The sequence below is a fragment of the Haliotis cracherodii genome, unplaced genomic scaffold (assembly GCF_022045235.1).
Source record: "Haliotis cracherodii isolate W230 unplaced genomic scaffold, xgHalCrac1.p SCAF_4, whole genome shotgun sequence".
Classification (NCBI taxonomy): domain Eukaryota; kingdom Metazoa; phylum Mollusca; class Gastropoda; order Lepetellida; family Haliotidae; genus Haliotis; species Haliotis cracherodii.
Genome location: NW_027266297.1, coordinates 59,242,719 through 59,262,762, shown reverse-complemented (window position 1 = coordinate 59,262,762; position 20,044 = coordinate 59,242,719). Strand labels below are relative to the sequence as shown.

At 42.7% G+C, this 20,044-nt stretch overlaps 1 protein-coding gene across 8 annotated transcripts in view; it reads left to right on the top strand.

Annotated features, from left to right (window-relative positions):
• LOC139480329 (FYN-binding protein 1-like) overlaps positions 1-20,044 on the top strand; it is a 75,787-nt gene that overhangs the window by 14,490 nt on the left and 41,253 nt on the right. The window contains exon 1 of one of the 8 annotated variants that reach the window (XM_071263392.1): positions 2,645-2,723. The exons of 6 other annotated variants lie outside the window; for them this stretch is intronic. Coding sequence is in view for 1 of the 2 variants with exons in the window: in XM_071263390.1 (XP_071119491.1) it covers positions 12,549-12,554 (6 nt within the window). In the remaining variant the exon portion in view is untranslated. Of the gene's footprint in view, positions 1-2,644; positions 2,724-12,241; positions 12,555-20,044 lie in introns of those variants that run through there. One more of the 8 variants, XM_071263390.1, reaches the window with a different exon arrangement.

Sequence of the window (20,044 nt, the reverse complement as noted above, 5' to 3'; positions counted from 1 at the left end):
GAGACCTGCATCACTTCGGGCTTTCCTCCCACATTAAGCTGACAAGCTGTGATATAACTGTAATACTGTTAAAAGCGGCGTTAAACCCAGCTCACTCACACTCACTCACCCTTCAAAAGTAAACGCATCCATCTCATGATAGTCGATCTGTACACGTGGGAGTTGAACACACACAGCCACCAGGCCTGATACTATGGCACGGCACCAGCTGCTTGCAAACAGATACACCAATTCTCTATGATCACGTTTCTTCACGAACACCCTCACATGTATCAGCTCGTCGGACCGATAACCATAAAATGCGACTGACGGCAATGGAAATACCATATTACTTATTAGTTTTTCTAGTGAAAACAGTTCTAGGGAGTATGCATGAATAACCAACCATCACAGCTGGTTTTCCCATGGTGTTGGTTGCTGATGAGGGCACTTTTAAATAATGCCAGTGTTAAAACCGTTTTTCGGACTTGTTCTCTTCAACTCGCTGTCTTAAATCGGTGAAGGTAATAGGAGCATGCTAAAGTAACTGTATTAGCTCCTTATTATTAATTAGGGGTACTTTAATGAAATTGTTTTGGGTCCATCGTGCTAATTAGGGTACTTTAATGTAATTATGTTAGATCCGTTTTGCTAATGAGGGCACTATCATGCTACTGTATATATTAAGTCTGTGTTCCCAATGGACGCACTTTGATGACAATGATTAACGCGCGAATATTTACTTAGCTTTACATTTCGTATAATGGCACGTACATTTATGGCATTTGCTGTAATGACATTTATGTAAATCTAATAAATATGACACCCCGGAATATCCGGGTTAGAATAGGTCTTCGGCAACCCATGCTTGTCGTAAAAGGCGAATAACAGGATAGGAGGGTCAGGCTCGCTGACTTAGTTGTATGTCATTGTATACAATTGCGTTGATTGATGCTCATGATGTCAGTCTGTTCCGACTCGATTATTACAGACCGACATCATATAGCTTGAATATTGCTGAGTGCGGCGTTAAACAACATACATACCACATTCAGCCGAGATGCCGTAAATAAAATACTGTTTTAAATGGGGTACATACAGCTCCTCCCCCCCCCCCCCCCCCCCCCCCCCTGCAGTGTACATATGTGAAAACCACGGGGGGTCCGGGATGGAATGGACCCCTGCATCATGTGCTGTCGTAAGAGGCGAATTAGTGGTCAGGCTTGGTCAGGCTTGAATGACTTGGTTGATCGGGTGGTCAGGTTGAATGGCTTGGTTGATCGGGTGGCCATCGTGACCCGACGGTGTCGATCGTTGTTCACAATATCAATCACAGGATTGTGTAGCCCCGACTTGATAATTTACCTTCTCTGACATCACTATGGACATTTTCTCTGACATCACTATGAAGACTTTCTCTGACATCCCTATGAAGACATTCTTTGACATTCCTATGAACACTTTCTCTGACATTTCCTATGAACACTTTCTCTGACACCCCTATGAACACTTTCTCTGACACCCCTATGAACACTTTCTCTGACATCCCTATGAACACTTTCTCTGACACCCCTATGAACACTTTCTCTGACACCCCTATGAACACTTTCTCTGACGTACCTATGGACACTTTCTCTGACGTACCTATGGACACTTTCTCTGACATTCCTATGAACACTTTCTCTGACATTCCCTATGAACACTTTCTCTGACATTCCTATGAACACTTTCTCTGACGTACCTGACACCCCTATGAACACTTTCTCTGACACCCCTATGAACACTTCCTCTGACGTACCTATGAACACTTTTCTCTGACGTACCTATGGACACTTTCTCTGACATTCCTATGGACACTTTCTCTGACATCCATATGAACACTTTCTCTGACATCCCTATGAACACTTTCTCTGACACCCCTATGGACACTTTCTCTGACATCCCTATGAACATTTTCCCTGACATCACTATGAACATTTTCTCTGACATCCCTATGAACATTTTCTCTGACATCCCTATGAACACTTTCTCGAAGCTCACTCCATTAAAGAAGCCACGACCACAGGTAGAATGTTAAACGCTGAAAGTTAATAATCAAGTCGTATCTAATATTCGAACCCTAACCCCCAGCTTGTCTATGCGGCAAAGAAAGTTGCAGAAGCTGAAACAACCGCCCACCTGGTAAGCTCCAGAAAGCGATCTTAGCGCTGAGACTATTGTAAGCCTATGCTAAGATCGCTTTGTGCAAGTGGGCCCAGCTGGTTCACGTTCTAGTAAGCGATCTTAGCGCTAAGACTATTGTAAGCCTATGCTAAAGTATGGGAGTTACGATCGTCTTAGCGCTAAGATCGCTTTGTGCAAGTGGGCCCTGGTTCGCGTTCCAGAAAGCGATCTTAGCGGTATGACTATCGTGATCTCTATATCACGGAATGGGAGCTACGATTGCTTTGTGGAACTCGGCCATGAATTAACTGAATGCAGCCAGTTAAATCTGCACTCAATGCACCAACATTAACAATAGAACATATACTGACTAGCCTTTCATCTCAATTGAGCAATCCTTACAAACCCGCTGAATACATCCTTATCTGAAAGGTATATTATACTGTTCTATCCCGGAAGTACCGCCTCGTTTTGAGCCCTGTACACTAACACAGCCAACCACTGTATATCCACTTATACGTCAAGTCGGGGGCCATACATCTACACCCATTTATGTTGACGGGTAAACAGCGCGGGATCGGGTAAGTCTATCGACTAAAGTGATAGTTAAGGTACCTTCTGATTTGTCTTCGAGTGTGGAATCTGACCAAGTAAAGACAATAGTCACTGTGTGGTTACTCGTCAACAGGGGGCACGTCTGGCCCAGTCGTCTAAAGCGCCGCGATTCGCTGTGCAGAGTTTCGTCCCCTTGGGCACGCCAGAAACATATGATTGTGGGTTCGAATCCCGGTTCGTCCGATTATGTTTCTAGGTTTGTCAGCACCATACCCGTGCTCGTGGGTTTCCTCCCACATTAAGCTGACACGCCGCGATATAACTGGAATACTGTTAAAAGCTGCGTTAAACCAAACTCACTCACTCACTCAAAATATATTTCGAAGCGTAGTAGCCAATTTGAAATTTGTGCCGTAAAGCACGAGAAAGCTGCCTTCTGATTGGTCATTTTATTGGTCGGTCAAAGTTCGCGCAAGGTCGGTCTGACGTGACTCGTAATGGGGGTGTCATCAGATCTTTGATTAGCGATGGCGAGAACTAAGATCTGATTTTAATGAGATTGCTCAGCACACCAGGGTGCCGTTGTACAAACTGATCTTAGTGCTAAGGTGATCGTAACTCCCATACCTTAACATTGACTTACAACTGTCGTAGCGATAAGGTTTGTTTTGTACCCTGCTCTCTAGAAAGGTATTTGATTGATTGTTGTTTTGTGCCGCACTTAGCAATATGCCAGCTATATGACGGCGGTCTGTAATCGAGACTGGTTTTAGGCTTAAAACTTCATAAACGCAATTTTTTGTTGTTGAGGCCAATTCTTACTTGAACATAGAACGCCATGCACACAGTGTACCATCTGACATATATCAGGCGAGAGCAGCCATGCGTGAGGTGTTCCCAGTGAGACGCGTACAAGGATGTTTAATCAATGTACAAAACCTCCTCCACTCTCCTCAGTGTATAGGCTGGTATGGCGACAGTGTGGGAACGTGTATGTCAATAATCATACAAAACAAATATAGCGATGAATTCGGTTTGACCCTAACCACCTAGAGATATCAATGCTTGCAGCCGACATAAAACTGGTCGTCCGTGACGAGTTAGGTATAGCAGATTGTGTCAGTTGACAAGTGCTTATTTCAATTCGTCAGTAGCGCTGATGCTTTTCAGCTAACTGATTTTTTAAACTTACTGTATGAAAATGCTGGCACATAATTCCGTAAACAATTTGCGTTTGTTAGTGAGTTAGTTATATGATTTTATATTCGTCAACATGAATTTATTTAGTATGCACATTCAGCGCATATACCCAAATCACTCGCTACTATATGTTCTAGTAAAGGAACTACGATATTGTCGTTGCAGTAGGATCGCTTCGTGAACGGGACCCGTGGGACTATATCTAGTTCTAAGGCGAAAGGGGCGGTGGGGTAGCCTAGTGGTTAAAGCGTTCGCTCGTCACGCCGAAGACCCGGGTTCGATTCCTTCACATGGGTACAATGTGTGAATCCCATTTCTGGTGTCCCCCGCCGTGATATTGCTTGAATATTGCTAAAAACGGCGTAAAACCATACTCACTCACCCACTCATTACCGCCGACTTACGACAATAGTTGCTCTCTGGGGGCACGGTTGGCCCAGTCGTCTAAGGTGCCGCGATTCGCTGGGCACTTGGGCACGCCAGAAACCTATGATTGTGGGTTCGAATCCCGGTTCGCCCTGATTTTGTTTCTAGGTTTGTCAGCACCATACCCATGCTCATGGGTTTCACCGAAGTGGTAAACGTCTAAGACATGCATCACTTCGGGCTTTCCTCCCATATTAAGCTGACACGCCGCGATATAACTGGAATACTGTTAAAAGCGGCGTTAAACCCAACTCACGCACAATTATGGCTTCGTGCAACGAGGCCCAAGGCCCCGTTGCCCAAAACGATTTTAGCGTTACGATCACCTTAGAGCTAAGTCAGCTTAGTGCAACGAGGCCCTGGTTGTGTTTGTCCTGGGACATAAAAGACGTCGATTCAACAGGTCTGCCAGCACAAGATCCGATTGCAATGTCATGCACTTGCCATGACATGACCCAAAGTGTCGTGCACGACTGCGGTTGTAACCACTACCTTGCCTGCAGTGTTGGTTTAGCGGTGGTATTTTCTTTCCTTGTTTATACTGGGGGGAAATATGTTGTCGTTTTTCTATTTCAACCAAATATTTGACTAACGCGGGGAAAAGTATTTCCACTGAAAGACAAGTGTCGATGCGACCTTGAGGTGCACGGAAAGATCAATATAAGCGTCTAATCCAGGTGCAGTGGATTAAGCATCAGCTCACCATTGATCTTGGGTCAATGTTTTTAAAGTTTGTTTCTTCGAAAAAAGTATGGAGTGCAGATAGCTGCCTCTCGTTTACCTTTCGGCTGGTCCATCTTACATTAAATCGATTTCTCAGATCTGCAGACCAAAACAGTAAATTTTAGCAAAATCAGGAACCGGTTTTATAACACTGTGCCGAAAATGAAAGTGTTTTTTAACCATGTACTAAGCACTTATTAGATTATTCGTATGTTTTTGCATCATTGTTTCAGTGATTTGAGAACAATTCGATGTGCAGCTCAAGAATCCGTTTTCATGGGTTCAAATCCCAGTCGATCCGAATTATGCTTGGTTTGTTTGCACCATAAATATGCCCGTGGGTATTTACATGTTTGTTTGTCTGTTGTTTAACGCCACACTCAGCAATATTCAAGCTATATGACGGCGGTCTGTAAATAATCGAGTCTCGACTAGACAATCCAGTGATTGACATCACGCAATTGGGATCGATGACATGCATCAACCAAGTCAGCGAGCCTGACCACTCGATCCCGTTGGTCGCCTCTTACGACAAGCATAGTCGCCTTTTACGGCAAGCATGGGTTGCTGAGGACCTATTCTACCCCGGGTCGAATTTACATGTGCATTGCATAGAGAGAAAATATTTTATTGTAAAGATTTTATTGGGGATGTCAAGATTTACGTAACTGTTCTTTATGATCTGTTGAAAGAAACCCTTTTTTAACAAATGCATTCAAGTTCTAGAGTGCGGTGGGGTAGTGGAAAAGCGTTCGCTCGTCACGCGTTCGATTCCCCACGTGGGTACAATGTGTGAAACCACTTTCTGGTGTTCGCGGCCGTGATATTGCTGGTATAATTCTAAAAGCGGCGTAAAACTATACTCACTCAAAACGTGGCGAACCGACAAGGAAGCAACATGACACTCTACTTCCTTTCTGTTTCAAATGGAACACATTATCAAGCAGTGTCGGCGTCATATGTTGGATATTGTGGTCTGTTTGATGTTGTCTTTTATACTTGTCTTGTTGATAAAGTCAGGAAAACAACGTGACGCCGTTTCTATACACCTGTCTAATTTTCACCTGATTTTAACGTAAATTAATTTCTGTATTACAATTTAAGTTTGATTATGGTCACATTCGAATTCAAATCAAATGATTCACAGTCAAATCGCGCGTGTTTCCCTTTCACTACCAACACCGCACAGGACGTCTTGCAGCATTCGCTAGACGTCGGAATACGTCATTCGGTGTTCGGCGCCATTCCTCGCAGGACTTTTCGCAGCATTCGCTAGACGTCGGAATACATACGTCATTCGGTGTTCGGCGCCATTCCTCCCTCTATAAGTGCCGGTGATAGGTCACGTCTGTTTGCAGGAGGGTTAGATCCTGTTCAGATCTGACGGTGTCAGGGATTCCAGGTGTGTTCAAATTTGACGGTCTGGGGGGTTCAAGGGGGTGTAGAAATCTGACGGTCTGGAGGGTTCCAGGGGTGTTCAAATCCGACGGTCTGGAAGATTCCAGGGGTGTTCAAATCTGACGGTCTGGAAGGTTCCAGGGATGTTCCAATCCGACGGTCTGGAAGGTTCCAGGGGTGTTCAAATCTGACGGTCCGGAGGGTTCCAGGGGTGTTCAAATCTGACAGTCCGGAGGGTTCCAGGGGTGTTCAAATCTGACGGTCTGGAGGGTTCCATGGGTGTTCCAATCCGACGGTCTGGAAGGTTCCATGGGTGTTGAAATCTGACGGTCTGGAGGGTTCCATGGGTGTTCAAATCTTACGGTCTGGGGGGTTCCATGGGTGTTGAAATCTGACGGTATGGAAGGTTCCAGGGGTGTTCCAATCCGACGGTCTGGAAGGTTCCATGGGTTTTGAAATTTGACGGTCTGGAGGGTTCCAGGGGTGTTGAAATCTGACGGTCTGGAAGGTTCCAGGGGTGTTGAAATCTGACGGTCTGGAAGGTTCAAGGGGTGTTCAAATCTGACGGTCTGGAAGGTTCCATGGGTGTTGAAATCTGACGGTCTGGGGGGTTCCATGGGTGTTTTAATCTGATGGTCTGGAGGGTTCCAGGGGTGTTCAAATCTGACGGTCTGGAAGGTTCCATGGGTGTTCAAATCTGACGGTCTGGAGGGTTCCATGGGTGTTCAAATCTGACGGTCTGGGGGGGGGGGGGGGGGGTTCCATGGCTGTTCAAATCTGATGGCCTGGAGGGTTCCAGGGGTGTTGAAATCTGACGGTCTGGAAGGTTCCATGGGTTGAAATCTGACGGTCTGGGGGGTTCCATGGGTGTTCAAATCTGATGGTCTGGAAGGTTCAAGGGGTGTTCAAATTTGAAGGTCTGGAGGGTTCCAGGGGTGTTGAAATCTGACGGTCTGGAAGGTTCCAGGGGTGTTGAAATCTGACGGTCTGGAAGGTTCCATGGGTGTTGAAATCTGACAGTCTGGAAGGTTCCAGGGGTGTTGAAATCTGACGGTCTGGAGGGTTCCAGGGGTGTTGAAATCTGACGGTCTGGGGGGTTCCATGGGTGTTTAAATCGGATGGTCTGGGGGGTTCTAGGGGTGTTGAAATCTGACTGTCTGGAAGGTTCCAGGGGTGTTGAAATCTGACGGTCTGGAAGGTTCCAGGGGTGTTCAAATTTGACGGTCTGGGGGGTTCCATGGGTGTTCAAATCTGATGGTCTGGAGGGTTCCAGGGGTGTTCAAATCTGACGGTCTGGAAGGTTCCAGGGGTGTTCAAATCTGACGGTCTGGGGGGTTCAAGGGGTGTTCAAATCTGACGGTCTGGAAGGTTCAAGGGGTATTCCAATCCGACGGTCTGGAGGGTTCCAGGGATGTTCAAATCTGACGGTCTGGAGGGTTCCAGGGGTGTTCAAATCTGACGGTCTGGGGGGTTCAAGGGGTGTTCAAATCTGATGGTCTGGAAAGTTCCATGGGTGTTCAAATCTGACGGTCTGGGGGGTTCCAGGGGTGTTCATATCTGACGGTCTGGAGGGTTCCATGGGTGTTCAAATCTGACGGTCTGGAAGGTTACAGGGGTGTTCATATCTGACGGTCTGGAAGGTTCCAGGGATGTTCAAATCTGACGGTCTGGGGGGTTCCAGGGGTGTTCAAATCTGACGGTCTGGAGGGTTCCAGGGGTGTTCCAATCTGACGGTCTGGAAGGTTCCATGGGTGTTGAAATCTGACGGTCTGGAAGGTTCCAGGGATGTTGAAATCTGACAGTCTGGAGGGTTCAAGGGGTGTTGAAATCTGACGGTCTGGAAGGTTCCATGGGTGTTCAAATCTGACAGTCTGGGGGGTTCCGAGGTGTTCAAATCTGACGGTCTGGGGGGTTTCAGGGGTGTTCAAATCTGACGGTCTGGGGGGTTCAAGGGGTGTTCAAATCTGACGGTCTGGACGGTTCCATGGGTGTTGAAATCTGACGGTCTGGGGGGTTCCAGGGGTGTTCAAATCTGACGGTCTGGAGGGTTCGAGGGGTGTTGAAATCTGACGGTCTGGAAGGTTCCATGGGTGTTCAAATCTGACGGTCTGGGGGGTTCCAGGGGTGTTCTAATCTGACGGTCTGGGTGGTTTCATGGGTGTTCAAATCTGACGGTCTGGAAGGTTCCAGGGGTGTTCATATCTGACGGTCTGGAAGGTTCCATGGATGTTCAAATCTGACGGTGTGGGGGGTTTCAGGGGTGTTCAAATCTGACGGTCTGGGGGGTTCAAGGGGTGTTGAAATCTGACGGTCTGGAGGGTTCCATGGGTGTTCAAATCTGACGGTCTGGAGGGTTCCAGAGGTGTTGAAATCTGACGGTCTGGAGGGTTTCAGGGATGTTGAAATCTGACGGTCTGGAAGGTTCCAGGGGTGTTCAAATCTGACGGTCTGGAGGGTTCATTGGGTGTTCAAATCTGACGGTATGGAGGGTTCCAGGGGTGTTCTAATCTGACGGTCTGGGGGGTTCCATGGGTGTTCAAATCTGACGGTCTGGAAGGTTCCAGGGGTTCAAATCTGACGGTCTGGAGGGTTCCAGGGGTGTTCAAATCTGACGGTCCGGAAGGGTTCCGGGGATGTTCAAATCTGACGGTCTGGAAATTTCCAGGGGTGTTCAAATATGATGATAGAACAAGCTCCTTGGGTTCTGTTCTGCGAAGGGGGCCCAGCAGGCCGCAATACATCTTCCCGAGGCAAGTGAGTTAACAGACTATAAAAGTCCAGTTTCCACCCTTGCCGAACTAGGCTGGTACTATGGCTGGACTAACGAGTCTATACATAGTCCAATCAAAATCGAAATCCTGTTCGTAAAGTGTCATGCAGATTTCGGTCGACTGCAGGAGGGGGGGGGGGGGGGGGGGGGGGGGGCACGGATGGCCCAGTCGTCTTAGGCGCCGCGATTCGCTGTGCAGAGTTGCGTCCCTTGGGGTGGGTTCGAAACCCGATTCGCCCCGATTATGTTTCTAGGATTGTCAGCTACAGATACTAGCGTTCGGCGTTAAGAGGATCAAACAAGGACTGATCGGCTCGGAGTCTGTATACTGTGTTAGGTATCCATGTTTCTCTGCGGCATGGTATCTCACGATAGAACCGGCATTAGTACAGACTAGTATTTAAAGCGGCCACACACACACGCAAGCACGCACGCACGTACGCACGCACGCACGCATACACACAGATGTATAACACCTCCTTTTATAAGTACCATATTCTTGAACGCGACGATTGGTTTTAAAACATCCGGGAACATCATTTTTCGGTAGTGAGTGAGTGAGTTGGGTTTAACGCCGCTTTGAACAGCATTCCAGTTATATCACTGCGTGTCAGCTTAATGTGGGAGGAAAGCCCGAAGTGATGCAGGTCTCAGACGTTTACCACTTCGGTGAAACCCACGAGCATATGGCTATGGTGCTGACAAACCTAGAAACATAATCAGGACGAACCGGGATTCACCCACAATGACAGGTTTCTGGCGTGCCCAAGGGACGCAACTCTGCACAGCGAATCGCGGCGCCTTAGACGACTGAGCCACCCGTGCCCCCTCGTTTCGTTAACGGTAATGGTAATAAAGTTGATTTTAAGTATAGTTTCTTTTGCTGGTCAGTGTTTGCTATTGTGTGAGTAAAAGATTTCGGTCTCGGTTTCACGTAACTGTAAACTATAAAAGTCTTCAACGCGTCGAACAAATCCAGAAGCAGACGAACTGGGTACCGTATCTAGTGTAAGTGTAGTATAATAAACAAAATCTTTCTCAGGACATCGCGAAGAATTATTTACATTGCAGTGACCGTAAATCCTTGAATAAACGCCCTGTGTTTATTTATTTCGGAAGCTCCCGTTGACATTTTTTGCCGGCGTTTATTATAAGTCAGAGGTTCGTTGCATGCTGCGTTTGGTCAAGGCACGCGTTTATTCAAGGATTTACGGTATTCATCATTAACATTCCAAATGTTTCCCTAGCAGATTTTGCATACTTTATCTGAACAGGATCTTCCTTTTTGCGGACTGAATGTTTAACACTCTCTGATTACAAATTATATATCGGGAAAACAGGTTTTAATAAATTCAAAATCTAAAATTACGTGATAGGCGACAAACAATATGCACGCTATCTACCCATGTCTGAACTGAACTGACCTTTTATTTGCAATCAGGCCGTATCACCTGGCATATGACTTACAAAATATATTCACAATATTCAATGGATGCCACAAATGTAAATTAACCCACAATCTGAAAGAATATTTTTGACAAGATTTAACCATTTATTAATTTGCCTATTTCATAATGTTCATGAAAGTAGTTTATACGTTCATATGATATTTTAGAACTTTTACCGGTTATCTTTTTTGCCCAAAGAGTTACTACCCGGGTGTATATTTCAACGTATAGCCGCTTCCTGCCAAATTCACTATAAATCATGGGACACGGGTGACCCAGGCGTCTAAGGCGCCGCGATTCGCTGTGCAGAGTTGCGTCCCTTGGGCACGCCAGAAACCTATAATTGTGGGTTCGAATCCCGATTCGTCCCGATTATGTTTCTAGGTTTGTAAGCACCATACCCGTGCTCGTGGGTTTCACTGAAGTGGTAAACGTCTGAGACCTGCATCACTTCGGGCTTTCCTCCCACATTAAGCTGACACGCCGTGATATCACTGGAATACTGTTAAAAGCGGCGTTAAACCCAGCTCACTCACTATATGTAGATTGGTGTACTTTTCTTAGAGCTCGTAAAGATTTTAAATGACCATTTTCTGTTTGCTTAGTTGTGACGGTACTGATAGGTTGTCACTGCTCCCTTTTCGTAATATATAATAAACACGCAGACTGATTTGCTTATTTACCAGTGCTTTACATGCATTATAAATTTATTAAGTCTACATCGACATATTTATCTACCTCAACTCATATCGTGTATGTATGTGTATCTGCAAGCTTACTAAGCTGTCTGTTAAAATTTTCTTTCCTCTCCTTAATGTACAACAGCGAGCCGTTCTTTGGCGATGCTTCGGTAAACTGTTCAAGGTAAAATTTTAAAAATCCAATCAACACGTGAAGCCGCCTAGTGCACATTGTTCGTTTTTTTCTGCGGCATAGACGTTAAAAAAATAAACAAAAAACTCAATCAACGGCGTCTAGGCCTCAAATCTGTAGCGAAATGTATATATCCTTCCGGTGAGGTGTTTACATGAATTGAAACAGACAATCTGCTCGTGTTGTCGCACCATGACAACCACGCATCTACAGCATCTCGTTTCCTCTTACGGAGGAAGGAAAGGAAACCACGCGCGTTCTTGTCGCGTTCACACCACTCCGCCGCCAACACCCCCCCCCCCCCCCCCCCCCCCCCCCTTCTCCCCACTAACGAGACTCAACATCACCGAGAGTGCGTAATAAACAACTACTTAATAATTACATCCCAAAAACATCAATCAACCGTAATCATATGTAACAGCAGTTAAGTCACTGATGCGAGTTATAGGTACCCAATATCGTCCTTCGATCTTACAAACAATTAACCACAACTAGCGCTGTAATTAAGACAACTTTCCTGCTTATATAAACAAAATATAACCAGGAAGTGTATAATATCGATTATCTAGATAAAAATATTATCAGAGGATCCTGAAACGAAACATCACAGTGTCTATACCGGTAGCGATCCCCGAACGCCATGCATGAGGGCGATGAGTGTCGGAGCATGCAAAGTGCTCGATTTGACAGGTCACGTGACAGACAAGGAAGTAAAATTGTTCGGGTGTGCTGGGGCTACAACCGGGAAGAGCCGAGTTTTGTTTCAACATCTTTCATTTTATCACAAATAATCGCTCTGATTAGAAAATAGTTCAGTGGAAGTTGCTGTCAACTTTTCCTCGTGAAGGACATTGGAGATGACACTACGACTAGGCTGAGGTCGACAGAGCACAGTCCCATCTCCCACTAACTGTTACGTCAGAACTTCCTCGATCGAGTGACTTATCAGTGTACAATTGTATACTGTTAACGGCTCATGTTTAAACCATACACTAAGTGGAAATAGAGTGACAATGTCGGTAAGTCTCATTTCATTAACTTGTTGATAATCAGGTTTCTATCGCCACACACAGGGAAATATAAATCTGATTTTTATGTCAAGGTCCATGGTCGGATAATATCGGATTATTGACCCGGATTACCGTTAGCCACTTGACGACATTGTTATTTATTACAATATATTCTATTTCCTCTACAGGTAGTTTCTTATTCACAATAACTACTGTGGGAGCAGTCAATGAAATTTGTTGTGATCAGATCATTCATGATCGTTCGTGTTTTATGAGGATTATTGACCTATAGAAACAAAATTTATGAGTTTTCATAAAGAGGATTATTTTGATGAAGCCCATTCTTTAAACAGTTTAAGTAACATGTATGATATTTGTTTCAAATTTTCCATTATCAGAAACTGTACAGACACAATTTTCGTTTCTTAATATATATTTATGTGTTATAAATCGATTAATTGTATAAAATATAGGGAAGAAAAATAATGGTTAAAAGTGGGTCACGAGTATAACTTCTGTAAATTGTTGTGTGTATATGGTATTGACACAAAAAAAGGAAATAATTCATTGTTGTTGTCTGTCCGTGAATGCGATAAAATTATGCCTGTGATATGAATAGTTTTTCCCTTGATAACATTCAATAAGATGAATATTTGTAGGATATATTTAAATGTTCCTTTAATTTGAAGAGTTTTTGTATTGTGTGCAGACATTTCCGTGAAGTTTGTTTATTGACAAGCTTTTTCAATTTGCATCAGTAAAAAATAACCTCATTGTTGGTTGGCTAGATGCAGTAAGAAACTGGACTAGATAAGATATGGTTGGCTAGATGCAGTAAGAAACTGGACTAGATAAGACGTGACCACAAGTAGGTTACAACTGAGACTGGTGAAAATAAGAGGTCCTTCATGTTTTCTGCTTGATAAATCTGTAGTCTGTGGACTTGCTCGATCTATTCATCATGTTTATCCAGCCTTAGAAATTTATTTAAGACTAGTCTAGAGGACTAGTGGAAAACTTATTCACTAGTCCCCATTATTTGTAGCTAGTCCTGTTTGAATACCGCCGTCATATAGCTGGAATAGTGCTGAGTGCGGCGTTGAATAACAAACAACCAACCAACCTGTTTGAATGAAACCAAACTATTACCATGTTCACGTTTTCTGTCAGTATTATTCACATCCAATTTGTAGCAAAACTGAAGCATTGAGAACTGATTTAGAATCACTGCCCTCAAATGTCACAACAATGAGGACAACCATCATCGGATTTGTACTTGTCCTCAACACAATTTAGTAGTCTGGACTAGCAGATTAACATGAATTTTGAAGACAGACAGATAAGATAGACAATCTCTGATTACATCAGGGTCTTTTAGGAAAATACTTGACATCCTGGCGACTTAAGGTCATGAAAAATCAAACACAAAATAGGATTACTGTTTAATATCTTCCTAATGACCTTGTGGCGAGGTGAGACGAGATTAGTTCTTACATCACTGGGGGCACAAATACTGCCTTTATAAGATGTTAGTATATCATTATTAGTATTATTATGCTATTATGTAGTTATATATTATTTCTCTTGATTATGTTTGGCACAGCCCACAAAACTGTATGAGTTTTTATAGACCAACAGTAATGGGGCTATGTATCTCCCCGGTAATATGAGTGCAGCTGAGGTTTGTGTAACAGCTGTTCTTTAGGTCAGTGTCGGTGGAAAGCCATATCTTTTTCCGTGATATTTGTATTTAGAAAAAACTAATGGCCTATACTTCATGTACATCTTGTGCAAAACGTGATTATGTGAAAATGTGACAAAAATGGGAGTTTAAAGTTGGAGTCTATATTGATAGTAAGACGGTTTGTATCAGACAACATTCCATCCTACTTGGTTATATACTTCCCAGGGAGCTGAGAATAAAATCAAGTGCACGCTGATCCAGTAACCAGGGTAATAATGGCGTAGCGCTTATAGTGTTATATAAATAATAATCATAATAATAATCATAATAATAATAACATTTATTATTATTATTATTATTATTATTATTATTATTATTATTGAATACTTGTAGTTATCATGAAAATTCTTAACCTGCTGCCGAAATTTACATTTTCCCTTTATGGCTTATCAAAAAAGAACCAGAGCAATATATCATTTGACAGTGATAAAATAAAGACAGAAACATTAGAAAAGTTGAATCTCATTTATCAAGTTTGTAGCAGCTACGACAATGTCCGACATGCAGGAGAGGTGAGGAGTGGGTTGGGAGAGTTGACATCAAGACTGGACAGGTTTGATGTATAACATACTGACAGATAAGCGGCCGGACTGAATGTGAACACAGCAGTCATATATTACAGCTATGTAATCAGCCCGAGGCTATGCAGGCCGATAAATAGCACCGATGTAACACAGAACGATATGAAAGTTACCTCCCCACCCACCCATAGTCCCCCCCCCCCCCCCCCCCACTTATGATTAAATCAGTGTAAGTACGGAATAAATGTCTCTCTTGAAATAAAATTTTAATGAGTTTATTCGGTCACTAGACTTGACTACTTCTGTCATCTAGGCTGGGTTTGATGTTCAGCTGTCTGGATGCAGGATCACCCCACCCCCTTCATCCTTTCCCCCACTCCAATCCCTCCCCCCTCTCCCACTCCATCCCCTCCCTCACTCCATCCCCTCCCCCTCCTGGTTGGTCAGGTGCATCTGTCTTTTGGGGGATTTCAAATTAATGTAAAGCTGTCTCACAGAAAGTTTAAGCTGATTTTGACTGTTGAGTCTTTAAACCTTTGAAGACAAAGTCTTAAATGTGGTTTTTAATAGTTTTTTACCATTTCATAATCCACAAATCAAACCTCCAAAATTAATTTGTGGTTAATTTCCTAATAAGACCTCTTGAAATATAAGTTATGACTAAAAGTGGTCAAAAGGATCATATTGTCCATCAGCAACAGCAGTTATTTAATTGTTTTTACTCTCGTAAAATTTTGGGCAGGCAAATCCACAAATGAAAACCGTGAATGCTTGTGAAGTCCAGTTAAAAGGCATGTTATAGTTTCAAGGCTTGCACTTCCTCATTGGCGAATTAAAATGTAACCATTAAATAACACTATGATGTTACCAACTAGGAATTAAAGGTGGGTATTTACGCAATGTGTGAGTGAGTGAGTTGGGTTTAATGCCGATTTTAACAGTATTCCAGTTATACCACGGCGTGTCAGCTTAATGTGATAGGAAAGCCCGAAGTGATGCAGGTCTCAGACGTTTACCACTTCGGTGAAACCCACGAGCACGGGTATGGTGCTGACAAACCTAGAAACATATTGGGGGCGAATCGGGATTCGAACCCACAATCATAAGTTTCTGGCGTCCCCAGGGGACGCAACTCTGCACAGCAAATCACGGCACCTTAGACGACCGACCCAGCCGTGCCCCGGCGTTGATGCAGATATTGTATAATGCAGAGATGCACTAGTCATTCACAGCACACTGCACAGAGCACTTATGCACAGTGAATGCTGCGCTTTACAAATGTATTTATCATTATTATTCAGGCTAAAACCGTGTGAGGTAAATATACAGATTAGATGATGTGTAAGTACATACGTCCTTGTTTAAGGTCAGGTCGTTGGTGGATGCACATATACGGGATAGATCATTCAATATTGAGTGGGAGGATGGGGGGGTGGGGGTGGGGGGGCATAGTGAATGAGACAGATTATATATTGAGTCAGCGCTTCAACATTTACCAAAACATTTCTTGAAATACATTTCTTACACTCATGTCCAGTGAGTGACAATTTTTGAGAGTAACAGTCAATGTTTTGCATTTTGGAAGAGATTTTCGGTTTCCAAAAGTTAACGACAATTTTGGGGAGAAACCGTCAATGTTTTGCCTTTTGGGGAGAGATTATTGATTTGTAAAAATTCCTCCCTCCCCGACCCAGGAGATACAGTGGTTGGCCCCTGGGTAATGTACATAGCTACTTGGCCATAGTGTGGCTGGACCCGTAAAGATCTAGAGTAGAATGTCTTCAGCAACCCATGCTTGTCATAAAAGGCTTGCATATACTAAGAGGCGACTAACGGGATTGAGTGGTCAGGCTCACTGACTTGGTTGATGCATGTCATCGTATCCCAATTGCGTGGATCGATGTTCATGATGTCAATCACTGGATTGTCTGGTTCAGATTCGATTATTTACAAACGCCGTCATATAGCTTGAATGTTGCTGTAACAACAAACAAACAAACAAACAGTGCGGAGGAGCTGTACATTATATTGTTGACACAGGTTCACCATGTTCATGGAGATATGTAATAAAATAAAAAATAAAATCCAAATGGAGCCCAGAACAATCCTTAATTTAAGCTGAGGCAATCTAGATTTGCCAAATCATTCTAGGCATGAGTTATTCTACCCTTTTAATTTTTTCTCACCTGGGTTTGGGAGACAGACAATGTTTTGGGTGATGATACTATTTTGTTAAACTCCTAAATTTAGGAATAAGATAAGAAAGATAATGTAAGATAATAATTATTACAGAAAACATTTCATTATGGAACAGAAGCAAAATTTAAATGACAAACCGTTATGATTCATACATACACATATACAGACATACATATATACCTATAAACACAGAAAACATTGAAAGAAAATATCAATACTCAGATTTGATGATATACTTCATAAATACCAAAGGTTGATTATGACCAATGGATATTTATCGCTTGTAATTATAGATATGGAAACATATGCAATTGATGTTGATGGCTTCATTATTTGAGAGGATGTAGTGAAATAATTTGTTTTAATTATTGTGGACATTTACGTTTTGTGGGATAATTTTCCGAAGAGCATATTTCTTCCTTGATTGTGTTTTACAGTGATGTAGGTAGTGTTTTCCTCATCGATGGTTGAATATGTAGAGCATAGTGGGGTGAGTGGTTTCGTTTGTCTTCCAAGTTGTATCGTTAATTTATGGTTATTTAGTTTAGAAAGATTTAGGAATATCAAGTAAAGGTTTAGGAATATTAACTACAGTAATTACGTTTGTCTGTTTTGAATGACAAATCCATGGTCCTTTTAAACGTGTGTGGTATGTAACTCTATCATGCTAATATTTGAACCACATGTGAACCACATATGAACCACATATGAACCACATGGGAACCACATGGGAGTCATTGTAAGTGCTGTGTGTCCACTACTGCAAAAACAATGGGAACATCGTCAACACGCTAAGTAGCTCTAACTCTATTGTAATGGGTCATGTTTCCGACAAGGCCTGAGTGATTATCAAAGGTCACCTTTAATAGGATGTTCATGGTGAGAAAGGAGAGAATGGGATGTGTTCCTATGTTAGGTAGGGAGTACTTATTGGAATAAATAAAACAATGGCCGAACAAATATACAGCAGGACCTCCTGACATTTTGTCTGCTGTATCAAGCCTCCATCTTGCCCTTAACCTTTCATGTTAATTAATCTTAAACCTGAATTCATTTTTTAACTTTTTCCTGTGTTAACAAAAACCAGTAATTTTAATCTTTCGAATTTGTGTTCCTTGAACCAAATGGTCAGAATGTTTTTGGGGAATGTCTGTGTGTACTTACAAAATCTTTTCATTCGTGTGTAAATATTTTTTTCTTTTGTCAGTTGTTTAAAGAATTTAAATTTGTTAAACAAATTAACTTTCTTGTTCCATGTTTATTTCCGTAGTTAGAAGTGAGGTAGGTTTAGTTGAGGAAACTGTGCAGTCAGTTTAGCATCTACATCTATTTCCTATAGATCCGTTTGGCCTTGAAGACATGACACTTTTTATGGATAAAACAATTGCTTATTGTTTGTACCAAGGGTTACTTCTTGCCCCTTAATCAGGTGATTCTCGCCTTTTTCATGATCTCCATATAGTGATCGTGAAGATCTGGGGTAGAACAGGTCTTCAGAAACCCATGCTTGCCGTAAAAGGCGACTATGCTTGTAAGAGGCGATTAACGGGATCAGGTAGTCAGGCTTGCTGACTTGGTTGATGCATGTCATCGAATCCCAATTGTGAGGATCGATGCTCATGATGTCAATCACTGGATTGTCTGGTCCAGACTCGATTATTTACAGACCGCAGTCATATAGCTGGAATATTGCTGAGTGCGGCGTTATACAACAAACAAACAAACAAACAACATGCACCATTAGACTTCATATCACTTCATGACTGTACAGTAAATTTTACTTTTACTGAAATATATGCTAAATAGTGGGTGTTCCCGTACTTGTTTGACGTTGTATAGATTATAGGAAACATGTGTGTGTATGTGTCGATGAGTGTATCTGTGTGTCCGCCGTCATATAGCTGGAATATTGCAGAATGCAGTGTTAAATAACAAACAAACAAACAAACAAACAAAGTGATATCACTGTAATTTTGCTGACTGGATAATAAGCAACAAAAAGACAAAAGAGTAACTTCCTGTTTAACATGAATAATCTTGTCTTCACAGAAAAAGTTTGCTAGTATAGAAACATGTTTCACAAGCACCCCTGGGAACAGAAACTTCCTGTCTTGTTAGGGGGCACGCCAGAAACCTGTCATTGTGGACGAATCCCGATTCGCCCCGATTATGTTTCTAGGTTTGTCAGCACCATACCCGTGCTCGTGGGCTTCACCGAAGTGGTAAATGTCTAAGACCTGCATCACTTCGGGCTTTCCTCCCACATTAAGCTGACACGCCGCGATATAACTGGAATACTGTTAAAAGGGGCATTAAACCCAACTCACTCACTCACTCCTGTCTTGTTAACTAGATTTGTTGTGGAATTTACCAAAGTATTCAGATAAGCAAACTTCCACAGTATATCATGCATAACTCTTATGAAAGTAGGCCATATGTGTATAGAGCAAATCTGAAATCTGAAACCATAGGCGGTGGTTTGTTGTTGAGGTAATATACAACTCTACTCTACCTAATAAGCGCCCCGCTCTAATAAGCACCCACAGCGATATTTGCTAATATATTGGCTGGTGAACAATCCCAATTAGCACCCCTGCCGATTCATCAGTGTACACAAGACTTATTTAATTTGTGTATAATATGCACTCATGTGTTAATGCACCCTTAATTATAGGCAATTAAATTCTGGAAAAATATATCTGTCATATATAAACATTTCAGGCTTTCAGCATAAACCATGAAATTTACGATCTTACAACTCTGTTTTTTTTCCACCAAAATAATATTCTAATAGGAACCCCCTATTTCTAATTTTGGGCGCACTGGGCGCTTATTACATCAAATACGGTAGTATGTCATTCATCACCATTGACGAAATACTTAGTACGGGATGACTGTCGGGGTCATATGTTTTTAGCATAAGCATTGTAAGCACAAGCAACTGTTACATACTATCGCAGCGGTATTGCGGTAATATGATATGTCGTGTCATAAGGGCTATTTCAAAGGTCCATAAGGCTGCTAGATTGTTATTG